Source organism: Engystomops pustulosus, chromosome 3 (assembly GCF_040894005.1).
Source record: "Engystomops pustulosus chromosome 3, aEngPut4.maternal, whole genome shotgun sequence".
Lineage (NCBI taxonomy): Eukaryota > Metazoa > Chordata > Amphibia > Anura > Leptodactylidae > Engystomops > Engystomops pustulosus.
In genome coordinates this window covers 62,655,103-62,673,161 of record NC_092413.1, presented here as the reverse complement: position 1 = coordinate 62,673,161, position 18,059 = coordinate 62,655,103, and the positions used below count along the sequence as shown (strand labels likewise).

The 18,059-nt window shown below is 37.0% G+C and overlaps 1 protein-coding gene across 1 annotated transcript in view; it reads right to left on the bottom strand.

The window, feature by feature from the left end:
- Window positions 1-2,663: 2,663 nt before the first annotated feature.
- ESR1 (estrogen receptor 1) overlaps window positions 2,664-18,059 on the bottom strand; it is a 467,840-nt gene continuing 452,444 nt past the window's right edge. The window contains exon 9 of the mRNA XM_072140946.1: window positions 2,664-10,098. Within this exon, the coding sequence (XP_071997047.1) occupies window positions 9,870-10,098 (229 nt within the window). The 3' untranslated portion in view covers window positions 2,664-9,869. The remainder of the gene's footprint in view (window positions 10,099-18,059) is intronic.

Genomic DNA, 18,059 nt, shown 5'->3' with positions numbered 1-18,059 from the left:
GGCTACCTTTATGTTTCCTTCAATTGCAACCAGTCATCCTGTCTTTGCACCTTAAAGGAAACCTACCATTTCAAATGGTAGGTGTAAGCTGTAAACACCGAGCATCAGCTCATCGTGAGCTGGTGCCGGTGCTTAGTTTTGTTAGTCTTAAAACAGCGGTATTGCGGTTTTAACACTTTTTAAACTTTATAGAAGAAACTGCTTCGGCGCTGCGTGCGCATGATCGTGCGCGCGCCTACATAGGAAATGCCGCAGGCGCTGCGCGTGCACGGTCGCGCACAGCGCCGAAGCGGCTTCTGCTATAAAGTTTAAAAAGTGTTAAAACCGCGATACCGCGGTTTTAACACTAACGAAACTAAGCACCGGCACCAGCTCACCCTGAGCTGGTGCTCGGTGTTTACAGCTTACACCTACCATTTGAAATGGTAGGTTTCCTTTAAAAATGCCCCCATAGCATGATGCTGCTGCCACCACCATGTTTCACTGTTGGGATTGTATTTGGCCGATGGTGAGCAGTGCCTGGTTTTCTCCACACATATTGCTTAGAATTAACACCATCGTCTCATCAGACCAGAAAATGTTAATATTCATAGTCTGGGATTCCTCATATGTTTTTTTTTTTTGCAGACTGTATGCAGCCTTTCATATGTCTTGCACTGAGGAGAGGCATCTGTTGGCACACTTTGCTATAAATCCCTGACAGGTGGAGGGCTGCAACTTTGATTGTGGAACTTTCTCCCTTCTGCATCTTTGAAGCTCAGCCACAGTGATCTTAGGGTTCTTCTTTACCCCACTAAGGCTCTTCTTTCATGATTGCTTAGTTTGGCTCAATGGCCAGGTAGAGGAATAGTTGTGGTCGTCCCAAACTTCTTCCATTTAATGATTATGGAGGCGACTGTGCACTTAAGGACCTTGAGATCTTAGATAAACAGATGTGTTCCTTTCTTAGTTTGGCTGGATGGCCAAGTCCATTCAGTTTAATTAAACAAAACTGGACTCCAATAAGGAAGTAAAACCATCTCAAGGAGGACCAGAAGGAAATGGATAGCATGCAAGTTAAATATGAGTGTCACAGCAAAGGATCTAAATACTTATGACCATTTTGAAATTTTAGGTTTTTTGTTTAATAATTCAAACAAAACATTCAACAACTTTTCTATTTATTTTCTATGAATATGGAGTGCATTAATGAGCAAAAATCTATTTTTTTTTATCTTGCTAATTGGCTGCAATGAAACTATTTGAGTGAAAAATTTTAAGGGGGACGAATACTTTCCGTAACCAATGTATATGTGCTTTTTGCTCATTTGTAGGATCTGATGAAGATGGATGTCCTAAAATTTGACAGTTTTATATGGATATGGTGCCTCCTAGTCCATTTTTTTGCTTTTACTCTGACATCACTCCCCAATAACATTGCATTTAAATGCCACCTGCTGATTTTCCAGCAGCATGAATCAAAAATCACCAACAGAGGCTGCACCTATTGCTGATCATCAGTGAGTGTTTGCTGCATAACACTGCAGACAACTGATATGTTTGAAGAGGGCTCAGCTAGTAAATCACATGTCATTAAAGAGTTAATATTCCATACTATGTACCAAGAAGCTGGAAAAAAATATTTCCCTTGACCAGTCACAGATATCTGGAGACGGTCACCAATCTGACAATATTTCCAAGTCACGCGGGACATACCTGATGTTTATGTTGACACAAAACACCCATAGGATTCTCAGTAAGGGTCCTGGCTGTGATAGGAACCAATTGGCGCCCTTTGATGACACCATGGGGGGGATGGCCCATAAATGGTTACCATTTGATATTGTTGCCGGAGGCTCGTGGGTCCTCTTTATACACCCTTAATAATTCTATGACATTATGATCCATCTCAGGCTCAATTAATTCACACTATGGACAGAGCTAGAAGTGGAAAGCTCCGTTCATAATATGGTGGCTATCCTGCCTCACATTAACCTTTTGAACATATTTTGAAATCAGTTTTAATTTTCTGCTTTTCAGTGAAAGAATATGCCATTCTCACCCTTTTTTGAATTGCTCCATCAACTTTGCAAATAAGACTTTATTAGATATTTTCTTATTATAGTTAACTTGAAAGAAATCAAACACTGAAAATTGCAAAATCAAAAACCTATAAATACTCACCTCCGCTCCTCTTCATGCTGATCCCGGTGCTGTCCGTCACTAATCATAATTAGTTGCCTGGAGAGCCGTAAATCATGTCCCGTTGCTCCTTGCCGCTTTTTATAACTTTCTTTTGTAGGTGATCCCGACATATCAAAATTAGCGACGGACAGCAACTGGATCAAGGTGAAGAGGAGGTGAGTATTTATAGGGTTTTTTGGGTTATTTTCAGTAGTTAATATTTCTTTTATGGTAACAGGAAAAGAAATAAACCTTTGTTGTGCTGCCCTGCAGTAATATTTCCTTTCACATACTAAACCTATTGTTTAGGAACAAAACATACTATCTGTTGAACAAAATGTTCCTGCATCCTTGTATGAGGTAAAGTAGGACCTTTAAAACTTTTATTGTGGTTTTACAGAGCTGATATATAGTAGATCACATGAGGCATTTGTTGCCTTTCCAAATGAGTAAATGAAACAGCTAAATAATTTTTTCTTTAGTTTTTATTTTAACATCAAATAGTTTGAGATAACATCTCTGTAGTCGTCAGGTTTTTCATAGTATTTTATTGTTTTGTATATTTTATCCAGGACAAAACGGAAGCAAACACTTTTTTTTTTTTTTTTAACAGAACAAATAACATTGACAATGTAAAGTATCTCAGCAAATATTTTTTCAGAGCATACTTTTTACATTCAATTTGGTTACAATACTTAAAAATATTGAAAAAGTTTAATGAAAATTAACATTATCCAAGCAATTACCTTTTTTCATACTAGTGCTGCATATCTTTGAAAGCTATGTACAAGCCATCCTCTACTTAACATGAATCAATTCTTTTGTGAAGCTTCTGATCTACATGTAATGATTTTAACTGTAATAATAGTTTTATAACCTAAAGTCTGTTATAACTTATCATCTCTATAACTCGTGTGTAATGCAGTGTTAAGAGGCCTGGGCCTTATAAATAAGAAAAAGAGAAGAACAAACGTAATATTTGTTAGTGTCATAATGTTTTTCTATTTTTAAATTGGTTTGCTGAATTTCTAAATAACCTTTTATTGTTGAACAATAATATAGGTAATTGAGTCAAAGGTTTTGCAATGGAAAACTAAGGCAGGAGACAAAGTTTGTCTAACCTTTGGAATGTGTTACTGTCTTACTGAAAGTGGCTCACAGTTTAAATCCACTGGTGGGCCCCTAGACCCTGCCTCCGAGGTGCATGACAGAATACCCTCACTTTACTTCACATTCAGCTTACAGCATCTTAATCATCATCTCAATCACCCTAAAAATGTGTCGTTTTTATTTTTCCTTTTTTCTCTGTATACTGTAGATGCAATACATGTGTGAGATGATCTCTAGATGCTGTTTCTACCCACAGTATACTTACTCCTTGGGCTCCACGTCATGATGATTCATAAAAATGGATCATCATGATGTCAGAGCGACATCCTCCTCATGCTCTGTTTTACACCATTTGCATTTTAGATACTGCATTTTCTTCTAACTTTGATATAGACTGATGACATGCTCCATAAAAGCTTAAAATGCATGTCCTTTTAGCTTGTCATTTTATAGTTGTTCTATAGTGGTATATGTTATTTTTATGTAAAACAAAATGAAAACGAATTGTTTTTTAAGAAGACTTTGCTCAGCAATAAAATTTTTTAACTTTTCTGGGGATAAATCAATGTAGCTTTAATAAATCTGATGTGAAAAACAACATCTCAAGAGCCAATAAGTTAATACCTTGTTCTTAAAAACTGTCGTAAGATCCAACCTAATGATAAATCTGCCCCACAAAGTTAACGGGTGTTAGACTAAAAGCAAGCAAGTTAGAGTATTATTAATAAGGGATCCCAGGACCATAACAGCAAAGCCTTAGAGGTAAAGAGAAAGCTAGAAAAACAATGTCAACTATGTCAACAAGTATAAAGTGACATGGGAAATGCAAATTGAAGAAAGATCCTGCAATCCTTGGAAGTCAAAGAAGTTAGAAGTAAAAATAAAATTAGAAATTAAACCCAAGGACTGTGTGCCAAGTCTCTTTTCTATTTGTATTGAATTTTGTAGTCTCATGTATCCAGACCTGCCCGTGCACATCATCATGGTGGTGTATTGATCTAATGATACCTTATAATTTTATAGTGTTTTGATAATTTGGTCCTACGTGTCACCATATTTTCACAAATACACCTAGTGACAGGTTTTCATAGAGCCCTATTAACTAACTGACACTCTTCTTTTAGCTAAAAATTGTTTCCCTTAGATCCCCATACATAAACTTTGTTAGATCCCCATAAATAAACTTTGTTACATCCCCTGGCATCAGAGGGGGTGTGTCCCACTTGGCAAGCCCCTCCCATCTACTCCTCCCCATGCCTCTTCTGTATTCAGAACTTCATGTCATGTGACCAAGGCGATGTCCATGGAGGCATACTGTGATTTCATGTGATCAAATACATAAGTGTGGCAGGTATTGCAGATGTGTCAGAACCTTAGATTACATCCCCTTGGCCACATGACTTTAAATGCCCAATAGTGTAACAGAGCTCTCTCTTAATGTTCCATATAGCAGCATGTCCTAGCAGTGAAACCTGTCAATCAGGAACATGGAGGCAGGGCAGTGCAGTAACCACTGCATATGCATGGTCTCATTGGACACGCTTAGTGTCATTGGACACACATCAGGTGATTTGCATATAAGTTTACAAAATTCTTTTTACATCACAGCCATGGAAAGGAACCCTTTAGAGATAAGGGCAATGCTTTTTAATCATAGGTTTTAAGGAAGTATTTATTTAGAATTCTCTTTAAAATGGAATCTGTCACCAGATTTTACTCCATTAAACTACCAGGACCCTTAGGTGTCGCATGAAATGCCTTTTCTAGAATTCCCTATTTTATGTCTAATCTCACCCATTTACCTATTAAAATGCCCAAAGTCATTTTCAAATGAGGTGAGAAGAATAATATTTGCCTGAGATGAGTCACAAGGTGACAATATGAGACTGCAAGGGAGTGTCACTTTAAATGCCCCTTTCTTTGTTTCTATAGTACCTCGAAACCAAATTTTGCTTTCAGATAGTTTGTGACTGGTATTTCTGTGAACCAGAGATACAGACAGATATGGTACAAATCCAATTTCTGACAAGTTCCCATTTTTTTAACTGAGGCTCACATTTGTAACTATGTCTTTAACTGCCAGTATCTCCAGTAGATTTGTAGATTGCAGAACCACAAGAAGCCAAATGTGATCTGACAGATGGTTTTCTTAGCTTTGATATGACGCCAAAAGGATCTTTCAAGGTACTACAGAACCAAAGATAGAGGCGTCTAAATTGGCACTCCCCCTGCAACCTCTAAACTTGTCTTATCTCAAAATCTGACTCCTCTCTCCTCGTTTTTACATGAAGTATGAGAATTTTTGATTTTGATAAATAGGTAAGATTTCAAATAAAAGAAGGAATACTAGAACAAGAATTTCATATCCTACCAGAAGTTGCTAATAGTTTAATGGGGTAAAATCTACTGACTGCTTCCCTCTGTATTAATTTTCATGTATTAATGAATTTCATTTGCCCTGAACTTTTTATCCTTTTTCAAGGTCTAATAGCTTATGTATTGTTCTATACTTTCTGTACCTTGGCTTTTCATTAATAATAATTATTAATTTAAATAGTGCATAATTCCTAAAGTATATAAATAAAGAATGGGACAAAACCTAGCATTGTATTCACCCTTGAATTCAATTATAGGTTAAAGTAGTGCAGGGCACCATGGTAGGAAAGAAGCTCAAGGTTTATAAAGTTATAGGGATAGAATAAAAGCACAATATAGTTGTAAGAGGATGCTTCAGAATAGTGACTACTAAATATTTACTAAAACATATGGTAACACGTCATCTTCAAACAAGAACCTATAATACATTGTTCTCACTGGTTTTATAAAATTTGCACCCAATATAGTTTATTATTTCTTTCAGGGCCTGTGATACTGCAGTTATGCAAAACCCCTGGGACTGAATGAAAAAAATTATTCTGACATTAAAAAGTCATACTATGTAGAAAAAATGTCTCAATTATGAGAAAAAATATTTAGGTAAAAAATGTTTCATTTTTTATTTTCACATCCTCAGTTTTTAGCCACTTTCACATGGTCAGCATTTGGTCACTATATAGCATCAGTATTTGAAAGCCAAAACCAGGGTTATATTTGTTATATGTTTTCCTCTCTTTAAGTCCCTTTTCTTGTTTTGGTTTCCAAATTGTGATACACAATACTGATCAGAATAGCCTCTGTCTCAGAATACTGTAACCTAAAATTCTCTGAATTTTATACTTTTTTCCTGACCTAGAATGCTGTAATTTTATTTTCAAGTGGGTTAAGGGGCTCATATATCTTTTTGTGTATGTATATTATTTTTCCAGTAATAGGTTACACATAAAACCACTTCTTTTCTCAATCTTTAATAACTACTGTGTACCTATTACCATATGCCTAATGCACACATTTATACCCCTTTGGAGAAAATAGATGGTTAACAACTGTGGCAATATTTATTGGCAGAGCAAGAGTTTACTGGGCTATTGTTGCCCTGTGACTCCCCCAAATAGTAGAAAAAGAAGAAGTGGGTTACCAAACTGCTGATCCAGCAACAGCTTACATTAATTGTCAACAACAATGCCCAATCCATCTTTCCCAAACAAGATGGGTTGATGGAAAGTTAGCACATTCTCATACACATTTTGACGAAAATAGCAGGTGTAGCTCATTTTGCTGTTATGTGTAAAGACATATTAAATCATTAAACAAGAATCAATTATATTAGCTGCCATTATTATTACAATTAGAACACTTAGTGCTTGGTATCTATTTATTCTCGTTTTTATTTGCACTTTGAGCTTATTAAGTAACATTAAGATAAAAGGCACAAATACTTGTACATGTGAACTACAATCAATACCTGTAGTTTTGGTTTATAGAAATCATGTGACAACATGTAAGAAATACATTCAATTGTCCAATGGGATAAAATCCATTTCTGTTACATAAGGTGCTTTTATTTGTATAATTAATTGATAATTATTGATATAAGAATATGCAATATTAAGGAAACATATTTGTTAAATGTAAGGCATGCATAATGTATCCATGTTCTTTTATTCACATGCATAAGTGGTTGAAATACTAGTTGCTGCATTTGAAAAGGTTAAAGTTCAGATAAATTCTTTTAATCTGCTGTGATAATTTAGGGCCCTTCCAGGCAGACGCTTATTTTTCCTGCACAGGTTTTTGATTGAACACTGACATATGAAAACTGACTCGCTGATTTGAAATCTGAAGGAAATGATTCAGTTCTCTAAGACATCATGATTTCTGCCAAGATCATGTGATAGGCAGGGGTGTAACTTGAGGTGCTGCAGATGGTTCGGTCACAACCGGGCCAAGAAAATTAGGGGGCCCATAAAGTGTCACTTTCCCATACGAGAACACTAGTACTATTAACCATACATAATATTCGGGGGCCTGGCACAGACTTTGTATTGGGGACCATCAGCTTCAAGTCATGCCACTGGTTATAGGAGTCTCATGATGACATTTCAGATACTGTTAGCATTTTGATGCTATGATTTATCGTGTAAGATGTATATAAGGCAACAGGTTAACATAGTACCTCTATTTAAAGGCACATGCAAACAACATTTTGTAGTATGTAGTATTTTGCCATGTGCGTGAGGCTTTCTCTAAACATGTTCATGATGCCTGAACAGGGGAACCCCAAATGGTTACATTCCAAATGGAGCACTGCTACATTTTAATGAGAAACAAAACCACTAAAAAACCCTTAAATTGGAATCTAAACAGTTTTTTTAGTTGTATAGAATGAAAGTATAAACATTTTCCTATTTTCCCTATATTTTGCTTCTGCCTTGTAGTCAAGTGATATTTAAGAATAATGAATTGTATTCTGCTTTATTGACAGAGTAGACAATTTCATGTTTTGGTCCATTCTGATATGCATTGGGGGGCATGAACCCCAATTCCTCAGGTATTACATTCAATCATAGTGCAACTTAATGCATTCACAAGCAAGTACTTGCAAATACTTCACTTAGAGTAGACATAATCTATGAGTATATTTTTGTTGGGTGTTAATAGCTCAGGGGAAACCAAGTGTCATTATTGGAAATAATTGTTTTCTAGATCTGGACCAAATTCAGTAACTGTTCCAGATATCAGTGCCTCTCCCCAATATGCACAGCTTCAGATTTACATCTTTATCTATGCATGTATAATAGTGCAATGGATATGCCACTGATAGCATATGTTAGGTGCATAGTTTTAGAAGATTTTACAATTTTGTCAGGTCTCAGAAATTAAAGAACAAGTGTGAGCATAGAAGCTCAAGATCCAGTCATTAAGTAAGCTGATTCTAAAATAATTATTAGCTAAATAATACCTAAAACAACAATTGCTACAATGAAAGAATGAAAGAATATTCTAGAATTATGACTGAGACCTCCAACTGCATCGGCGCTAATGCAACTCTTTTCAAAAGTTCACATTGCGAGTTTTTAAATTGAGCAGTACAATTTAGAAAATTGTGATAAAATTTCTATCACAGTTAAGGCCACAGGTTTTTAGACTAATGCTACAAAAGCCATACAAAGAAAAAGACATATACGTTATTTTGATACACAGAAAAGAAGTTTGAAGTTATGTCCACTGAGACCCACTGTTTCCAATCATGTTTGATGACTTTTAGCCCTTGAGGACTACACTAACTATAATAAAACATTGTACCCTTTGTATTTTTAGGCACCATATGTATTCTCATAAATATACAGGCAGTCCCCGGGTTACGTACAAGATAGGGTCTGAAGGTTTGTTCTTAAGTTGAATTTGTATGTAAGTCGAAACTGTATATTTTGTAATTGTAGATCCAGACAAAAAAAATTTTGGCCCCAGTGACATTTGGAGTTTAAACATTTTTTGCTGTAATGGGACCAAGGATGATCAATAAAGCTTCATTACAGACACCTTACAGCTGATCATTGCAGTCTGGGAATATAGTAAAGCATTCAGAAAGCTTCATCAGAGGTCAGAGGGGTTTGTCTGTAACTATGGGTTGTCTGTAAGTCGGGTGTCCTTAAGTAGGGGACCGCCTGTACTGCATTTTCATGGCACATTTAACATGGATAATGGAACCTTTATACAGTAGAACATAAAAAGGAACTAACAATATCTATAGAAACAATGAGAACTACAAAAACTTACATAATTGTGGGTAAGGTGATCTTACAATTGATATATACTGATGCTAAATGTTTAACCTCTGCATGAACCTATGTAATACATTGATAGCTGAATGCGTGAGTTGCTCTCGCTACACTTTCCAATCGAGGAATTACAAGCTGCAGAAAAGCACTTGAGTAAAGAGTTACATATAGAAGCATTCACAAATTAAATAAAGCTTTGATTTTGTAGCGTAAAGCTCATTAAAAAAAAAATCTTCTTTTTCCTTGTGAGATACAGCAAGCAACTATAAAGACCTGCAATATAATTGATTTGTAATAGATGCATGCCGGAGTGTGTTTACATATGTGGCATCTTACCGTTGTGATACACTGACTATATTTAGGTAGTTTAATGCTGGGAATTTCTTAGCCACTAACGACCAAGTAATAAAAAAAAAAATAAGGTAAGTAGAGAAGACTTTATACTGTACTCTGCAGACTTGCTTCCTCTCTATTTACATAATAAGCCTGTAAGCATGGTGACGTTGTAGTTGCAGCATTTAGAGGGCTCTGGCTTTCTTCTTGTTGAGCTACAAATTTGTCTTTAGGTGTATGCATCCGATGTGCGTCCAGCATTTCCAGCAACAAGTCGTAGAGAGGTACAACATTCTTGCACTTCATACTGTAGAGATGTTCCATTCCCTTATTGCTGCAAAGAGAAAAGTAACAGTACTTTAATGATAGAGGAATGGTTTAGTATAAGCAAGGCAAAAAACCTGTTATTGATGATTACCTGTGTGTTCACTTTTAACAAAGGGGGATATTTATCAGGGCTTTTGTGCCACGTCAGTGGTGGAGAAGCCCTGAAATTATTGCAAATACTAGTTTATAGCTATCACTTGGGATTATTTTCCCCAATCCGTGTGGCCGGCAGGGAGTGGGCCGGTGCGGGAGTTCCTGTCCATGCACATGCGCACTTGCTGCAGCCAGGGATGTTTTCATATGTGGCAAATCACCAGCTGCATTTATTTCTACGCCAGGACTCTTGATGGAAACCGACGGGGCTATCATACTTGGGAGCTATCATGCTAAATAACCCCCAAAATATACATGATCTGTATAGATGGAAAGTGAGCCCCTAAAATCATCCAACAATTATTTGGTTCATACCCCAAGCTGTATCAAGTGTGTGTGCATGTGTGTATATATATATATATAATATAAATAAAACAAAATGTACCTGCGCCAAACAAACTAACAAGTAAACAATCTCCTCTATATCACCATAAAAAACTTTATAACATGTGTGTGTATAAGAAATGAGCCATATGGTAGGTGTGATATCTTGGAGTCTGGACAGTAATTCGCTATTGAATGTGGAAATGGATACCTGGTGATGATGGAAACCGGACCTCCTGGTCCAAGGTGGATACAGTCCTTTTCCGTGCTGGAATCCGGAGATGTGGTATGGTCCCCGGTTGTGGTTGTCCAGAAGGGTTTTCACAGGTAATCCAATCTAGATGTTCTTAGACTTGGGGATCACTTAATTCGCACGTGGAGTAGAGCCCCAGCCGGTAGCTACTGCTCCATACACAGTTCTGATTGCAATCCGTGTGGTGACGTCACCCGATACGGTCAGTCCAGAAAGACAAACTGCTTCCTACGCATTTCGAAGGCTGCTGCCTTCTTCGTAATGGAATTTTTGTCAATGTGCATGGGGTGTGTTTATATAGCGATCGCCTGTCTAAGTAAGTATACCAAAACCTCTCCTAGAGTAAATATTTCTGCTTATTCTAGTTAAAAAACTGTTTTATTCAAAACTTAAAGTTAAAATAATAGCTAAAATGCGCATTAAAAATAACGGTATTCTGTGTAGCCACTACAACTATATATAACTATATATAAGATGGTATCATGTATGTTGTCTTCAAAGGGCATCATGTGTCCAAAAGGTTTAAAGTATATATCAAAGCACTCATTACAGGAAGGCAAATAGTTCTATTTCTTGGTTTAGCCCTTCAGGTGCTAATGAATCCAATGAAAAGATTCATTTAGTTTCTGTCCGTGACATCTGGGCGATATAATCTCCTCCCCTCCAACTTGGGTTCACCTTTTCTATAGCCAAAAATTTGGAGCCCACAAATTGTTTCTGATGGAACAGTTTGTAGTTTTTTGATAGAGGGTGTTCTTCTGACCCTTTTATGATGTTTCGTCTGTGTTCATTAATGCGGTTTTTTAGTTTCCTCTTGGTTCGACCCACATAGAGTTTGTTACAGGGGCATTTAATGCAATATATGACCCCTTTGGTAGAGCAATTCATGTGGTTTTTTTATTTTATACTTCTCTGGACATGTGCTAGGGCCAAAATATTTAATTATCTCTTTGCTTTTTGAGGTTTTGCATGCATTACAATGGGTACAGGGAAAAAAAACATATGAATGCAAAAAATTCTTCTGTATTCCATTCTTTTCCAATACTTTGTTCTTTACGGTTGGTGCTATTAGAGTCCCTATGTTTCTAGCTTTTTTGAAGATAAATGTAGGTTTTTTTGGTAGTTGTTGTCCAGATTGGATTACCTGTGAAAACCCTTCTGGACAACCACAACCGGGGACCATACCACATCTCCGGATTCCAGCACGGAAAAGGACTGTATCCACCTTGGACCAGGAGGTCCGGTTTCCATCATCACCAGGTATCCATTTTAATTCAATAGCGAATTACTGTCCAAACTCTAAGATATCACACCTACGATATGGCTCATTTCTTATACACACACATGTTATAAGGTTTTTTATGGTGATATAGAGGAGATTGTTTACTTGTTAGTTTGTTTGGCGCAGGTACATTTTGTTTTATTTTGGTTTTAGTAGCTCCACTAGTTGGACCTATATTCAAGTTGGGGTGCAGGTCACCACCTTTGTTACCAGCGACATCAGCCTATTGTCCAGTGTTGCGCTGACTCATTCTTGATATATATATATAAATTTTTTTTTTTTTTTTAATTTTTTAAATTTAATTAGAAACGATCAACAACATATTTCTTATCATGGCCTGATCAGCTTTTGTTAAAAAAAGCAAAAAAAAAAACATGATTTTTATGATGCAGTCACCCAGTAATGGTGTTGAATTAAAGTGGTTGTCCCAGCTAATGTATCTATATATCTGTGATTGGAATGATTGTATACCAATTGGATGATACTCAATGGGAGTGCCAAAGCTGTTAACAGAGCTATCTTTGTTTGAGAGTCTGACCACCTTTCCACTGAAAGTGAGTGAGACACATTGTGAGTTCTCATAATAGGTATAGCTCCCCGGATATGTCATAAATGCATGGCCTAGGAATATCCATTGAAAACCTATCCAGTTAATGAAAGTAATTTTCCAAATGTGCCTATTTAAGGTAATTTGTACTGTAATTTTTTAATATACGTACGATTAACCAACACATATTCATTGCAGGGCTCCACCTTTCATCTACATCTTAAATGCTTGTCTTAAACTCTTCCCAGCTATAAAAATATCCCAAAACATCATGTCCCTTCTGTGTATGTGTTCCTTATCATGGATACCATCTTGGAAATTTTGGAAGCATTTTAGTGTTTCTCTGTAGACTTTTTTAATTTAGGCAGATGATTTATCACATTAATTTTGAGCCAAGTAATAGTGAATGTTGCTTAGATTTTGTTGCCAAGCACGTCCTATTATTACAACAGATCAGAACCCTTGCTTCAAGAGATTAAGATTTGCTTAAGATTTTTATTTGAAAACATACTGGGAGTAACTAATAAATAAAAATTACGACCTTCGTCTATGTGATATTTTAACAATCCCTGAAATAATGGAACAAGAGAGACAGCCAACAGAGCTGCTAAAGTATTCAAACTATAAGGGCTCATTCACACGAATGTAATGGGAACTAATATCGGTCTGATTTTAACATCTATGGCACCCCGTCACTGTGCAGTGAGCACACGTTGTCTAACCCGCACTGTGACCGTGGGTGGTGAAATATAGGACGACAAATTGGTTTTACACTACCAATTGAATGACCTATATTACTTTATATTTCCACCTTATTTCCATATAAGAACAGAAGCATGAGAAAAGGTAACCCTTTGTGACTACAAGTTAATGGTAAGGAAATTGGCTAGGCCTGTTGGAATCCTTTTGCTCTCAAGGTAGCTTCTGGCAGCAGCTTATTCCACTCTAAATGTGCAAACTATTACAGGATTGGTCAATTGTATATGTGTAAACAAGCAATGCAAAGCTATAGATGTTAGACAAACACCTTTATAAGTCATACCTTAGGGCAGTGGTGGCGAACCTATGGCATGGGTGCCAGAGGTAGCACTCGGAGTCTTCTCTGTTGGCACCCAGGCCATCAGCCACTACAAAGACCACCTCCTGTAGTCACAGGCAGCTCAGGACATGCCACGTTCAGAGCTATTTTAAAGTGACTTGAAGTGCAAGAGGAGCACGAGGTGTGGACAGAGCTGGATTATCATTTCTCCAGACCTTAAACTACAATAATCCAAATGTCTCCTTCTTTCTACTGTATTGGTGTCCTCAGGACGCCAATACGTTTGAAAGCTGTGAGTTACTTTAAATTGGCATTTGGCACTTTGTGAAAAATATGTGGCTTTTGCTTGTAGTTTCGGCACTCAGTCCCTAAAAGTTTCACTGCCTTAGGGCATTAAGGATTATCATTTTATTGGCATGTAGAAGCTTTAGGTCTCAGTACTGTAGTTTCATTTTAACCCCTAGGCGCAAGAGGATGTTATAGTACGTCCCAGTGGCTAGATGCTTAGCGCACCAGGATGCACTATAACGTCCTGCTGCTGGCACCGGCTCACGAATGGAGCCAGTACCAGAAGCAGCGGCTGTCAGCTGTCTATCACAGCTGACACCGCGCTGTAACACCCGCGATCGGAGCTGACGCCGATCGCGGGTGTTAACCCCTTACATGCCGCGGTCAAGCATGACGCGGCACGTAAGGGCGTTTCTGCTATGGATCGGATCCCCTGTGCCGCTTACCGGGGGATCTGATCCTACTCTAGGTAGCCCAGAAGTCTGCCTAATGCTCCGGAGCTGCCCAATGTCCGAGGCAGTCAGATCCCTTCCGGGTCTGACTGTAAACTGTCTGAGCATGGGCCTGCATGCTCAGACAGTTTACACTGCTCTACAATGAAATAGTATTTGAGAGCAGTGTATTGGACTTGAACCAGCGATCAGAGCATCGCTGGTTCAAGTTCAAGTATGGAAAAGTAAAAACATGTAAAAATACTACACATAATAAATAAAAAATAAATACATAAAAATATAAGCCCCTAAAATGTCACTTTCCCATAAAAACACAAAAACACAAAAAAGTTATGCATATGAAAAGATGTTGATGCTAAAATGAACAAGATTTTCTCCAAATTAGTTTTTATTCAGTAAAATTGAATAAAATACACAAAATCCCTTCATATTTGGTATCGCTGCGTCCGTATCAATCTGCATAATAAAACAGAATCATTATTAGTTCCACAAAGTGAATCCCGTAAAACCCCCCCCCAAAAAACGCATCAAAAAAGATAATATTTAATTAATACCCTATAAAAAATGTTCTAAAAAGGGATTTGAAAAATGTTATGCACTCTAAAATAAGACCACTTAAAAGAACAATCCTTCTCGCAAAAAATAAGCCCTTAAATAGATTTGTGAGGCGAAAAATAAAAAAATTATGCATATGAAAGACGGTGATGCTAAAATTAACAACATTATTGCCAAATTACTTCAGTAAAAATGGGAAAAAAATAAAAAATCTATATAAATGAGGTATTTTCATAATCGTGGTGACCCATAGAATAAAAATAGTATACTATTTTTATGGTATGGTTAACAGGCAAAAAAAAAAAAGCACATAAAAATTTTCCTAAAAATTGATGATTTTCATTTCTTCCACCACCAACAAAGAGTTAATAAAATCTCACCAATTAGCTATAGATTCCCCAAAATTACGTACCAGAAAGTGCAGCTCATGTGGCAAAAGAAATAAGCCCCTATACCTGCACATTAAAAAAAGAAAAAATATATAGCCTGTACAATGTGACATAGCAAATCTGCTCTGGATGGCGCCTCCTTCCATTCTATGCCCGGCCGTGCTCCCATACAGCAGGTTACCACCACATATGGGGTATCGGTGTACTCGGTAGAAATTGGGTATCAAACTTGGTGGAGCCTTTTTTCCACCCAAAATGAGTGTATTGTGAAAAAATATTAGAATTTGTAGTCTGCACTTCCATTTTGTTTTAACCCCTATAAGACACTTAAAGGGTTAGGAAACTTCTTAAAAGTGGTTTTTCATACGTTGAGGGGTGTAGTTTCCATAATGGCGTAATTTACTAGTCTAGCTATTATTTAGGCCTCTGTGTCAATTAGAAGTTGAGCAGGTCCATCTAAATACGGGTTTTGGTGATTTTACAAAAAAATTATACCTAAATTCTAAGCCTCATAACATTCTAGTAAGATATGTGGAATCTTAAAAAACCATGCCAACATAAAGCAGACATTTGGGAAATGTAAGTTATGAATTTATTTGGGTGCTATGACTATCTGCATCAAAAGTAGGGAATTTTAGAATGTTGAAAAAAAAGAAATTTAGTTTTTTTTCATAACTAAACACAAAAGTTTTCATCCAAATTTTTTAACTAATTTGAAGTACATTGTGTCACGAGAAAACAATCTCAAAATCCCCTGGATATCTCATAGCGTTCCAAAGCTATAACCACTTATAAGATCCAAGATCCAAAAAGCACGGCAGCAGTGTGGTCTATAAGATATACACACTTACATGGTGTTGTGTGTCCCCTGAAATAAGATCCTTTTATCCTTTATCTTCTAAAGTTTTGGAGAAAATTGGCTTTTAAAGTTTTGCAAATGAGAAACAGGAGCTCCTGTCTATGCCACAGAAGCTCCTTCTGGATCCTTTGTCTGCTAATTATGACATCACTGGCTCTGTTGCTGGGGAGGGAGGAAGATCTAGAGGCAGATATGCACGCCTCTGTCCGGTGTTATTATTTGTAGTTCACATGCTACTGGCTGTATTTGTAATCTTAACACATATTGCGGAAGATAATTTTAACCCCTTAGCGCTCCTAGCCGTGCTACTACTGCCCGTGCTCCCGCTATTGGCGCTCAGCACTGTATTAGTACGCCACTGATCCGAGGCTCGTTCGGCTCTGCACTGTAGTCTACCACTGACATCTCTGAGTAACGCCCACGGTCGGTGTGGGCTACAATCATGGTTATTTAACCTGTTAAATGCTCTCGGGACCCCACGGCTACCTGAAGGTAGTGCCATTAAGATGGGGTCTATGATGTCATCTTAAAGGTACAGTGTTAGCCTATGCAATAAAAGTGCCCAAAAGCCCCAAAACATATAAAGAGACATATAATGCACAAAAAGTCTTAATCATAACACAAACCCCACATATATAATATCCTCGCGTCCGTAACAACCCGTAGAATAAAAGTTAATAATTATTGAATCCGTATGATGAACACAGTAAAAAAAAACTTTAAAAGCCAGCCAAAAATTATTTTTACCTATTTAATTCCACACAAAATGCAATAAAAAGTGATAAAAAAAAACATACAGTATGTACTCTAAAATGATACATTTGCAAAGTACAATATGTACAATATCAACCAGCTGGATGGTATCCCCGTTATCGTATCGACCCATAGAATAAAGATAACATGAATATTAGGCTTATACGGTGAACACCAAAAAAAAGGGAAAAATCCTGACCTCAAATAAAGTTCCAAAATTTTTAACAATAGGGGATATCAACCCCAAAATGGTAACACTGGAAAAAGCATCTCATCCCACAAAAAAAAAAAAACATGCTGTCACTTGGCCCAATAACAAAAAAGCAAAAAGTTTATAGGCTACAAAAGGAACCAATGAGAAACTAAAATCCTGGCAGCTGCAGGTCCCTCCATCCCTCCTGTGCCTAACAATCTTCCTAAAAGCAGTTTCTGATAGTTTGAGGGGTGCAGATGTGAAAATGGGTTGATTATGTAGGGTGGTTTTAAATTAATATTTAAAATTTCATTCAAAACAGTATTTATCCCCAAAATAGTCAATCTTGAAAAAACGGAAATCGATATTCAATTTGTAAGCCGCGTGACATCAAAATAAATTATCCAGATATTACAAAAATTATGAAAATGTAAAGTAGGCATATGGGAAATGTTATTCAGCAACTTATTTAGGTGGTAAATCTATCTGCCTGAAAACGTTGCGTAGATTTAGAATTTCGAAAATGGCACATTTTTTTTAAAAATCATAATTTTTTCTTTTATTTTTGTAAATAAACGCAAAACTTATCAGCCAACATTTACAACTAAAATGAAGTACAACATGTGGGGAAAATAACAATCTCAGAATCGCTTTGATAATTAACAGTATTCAAAACCATATAAAGCGACGCAAGTCAGAATACAAAAAATGGGGCGAGCCTTAAGCTATAAAATGGCTGCCTCCTTAAGGGGTTAAAATACAACAATTGTTGTATTTTAACAATTGCTCCGTCAGGGTAGGACTGGCCAGTCGAGGGTGAATCCCCCAGTGAGCCTCGACACCTGGTGCTATGGCAGGGGCCTCCGTCTGTACCCGTTGGA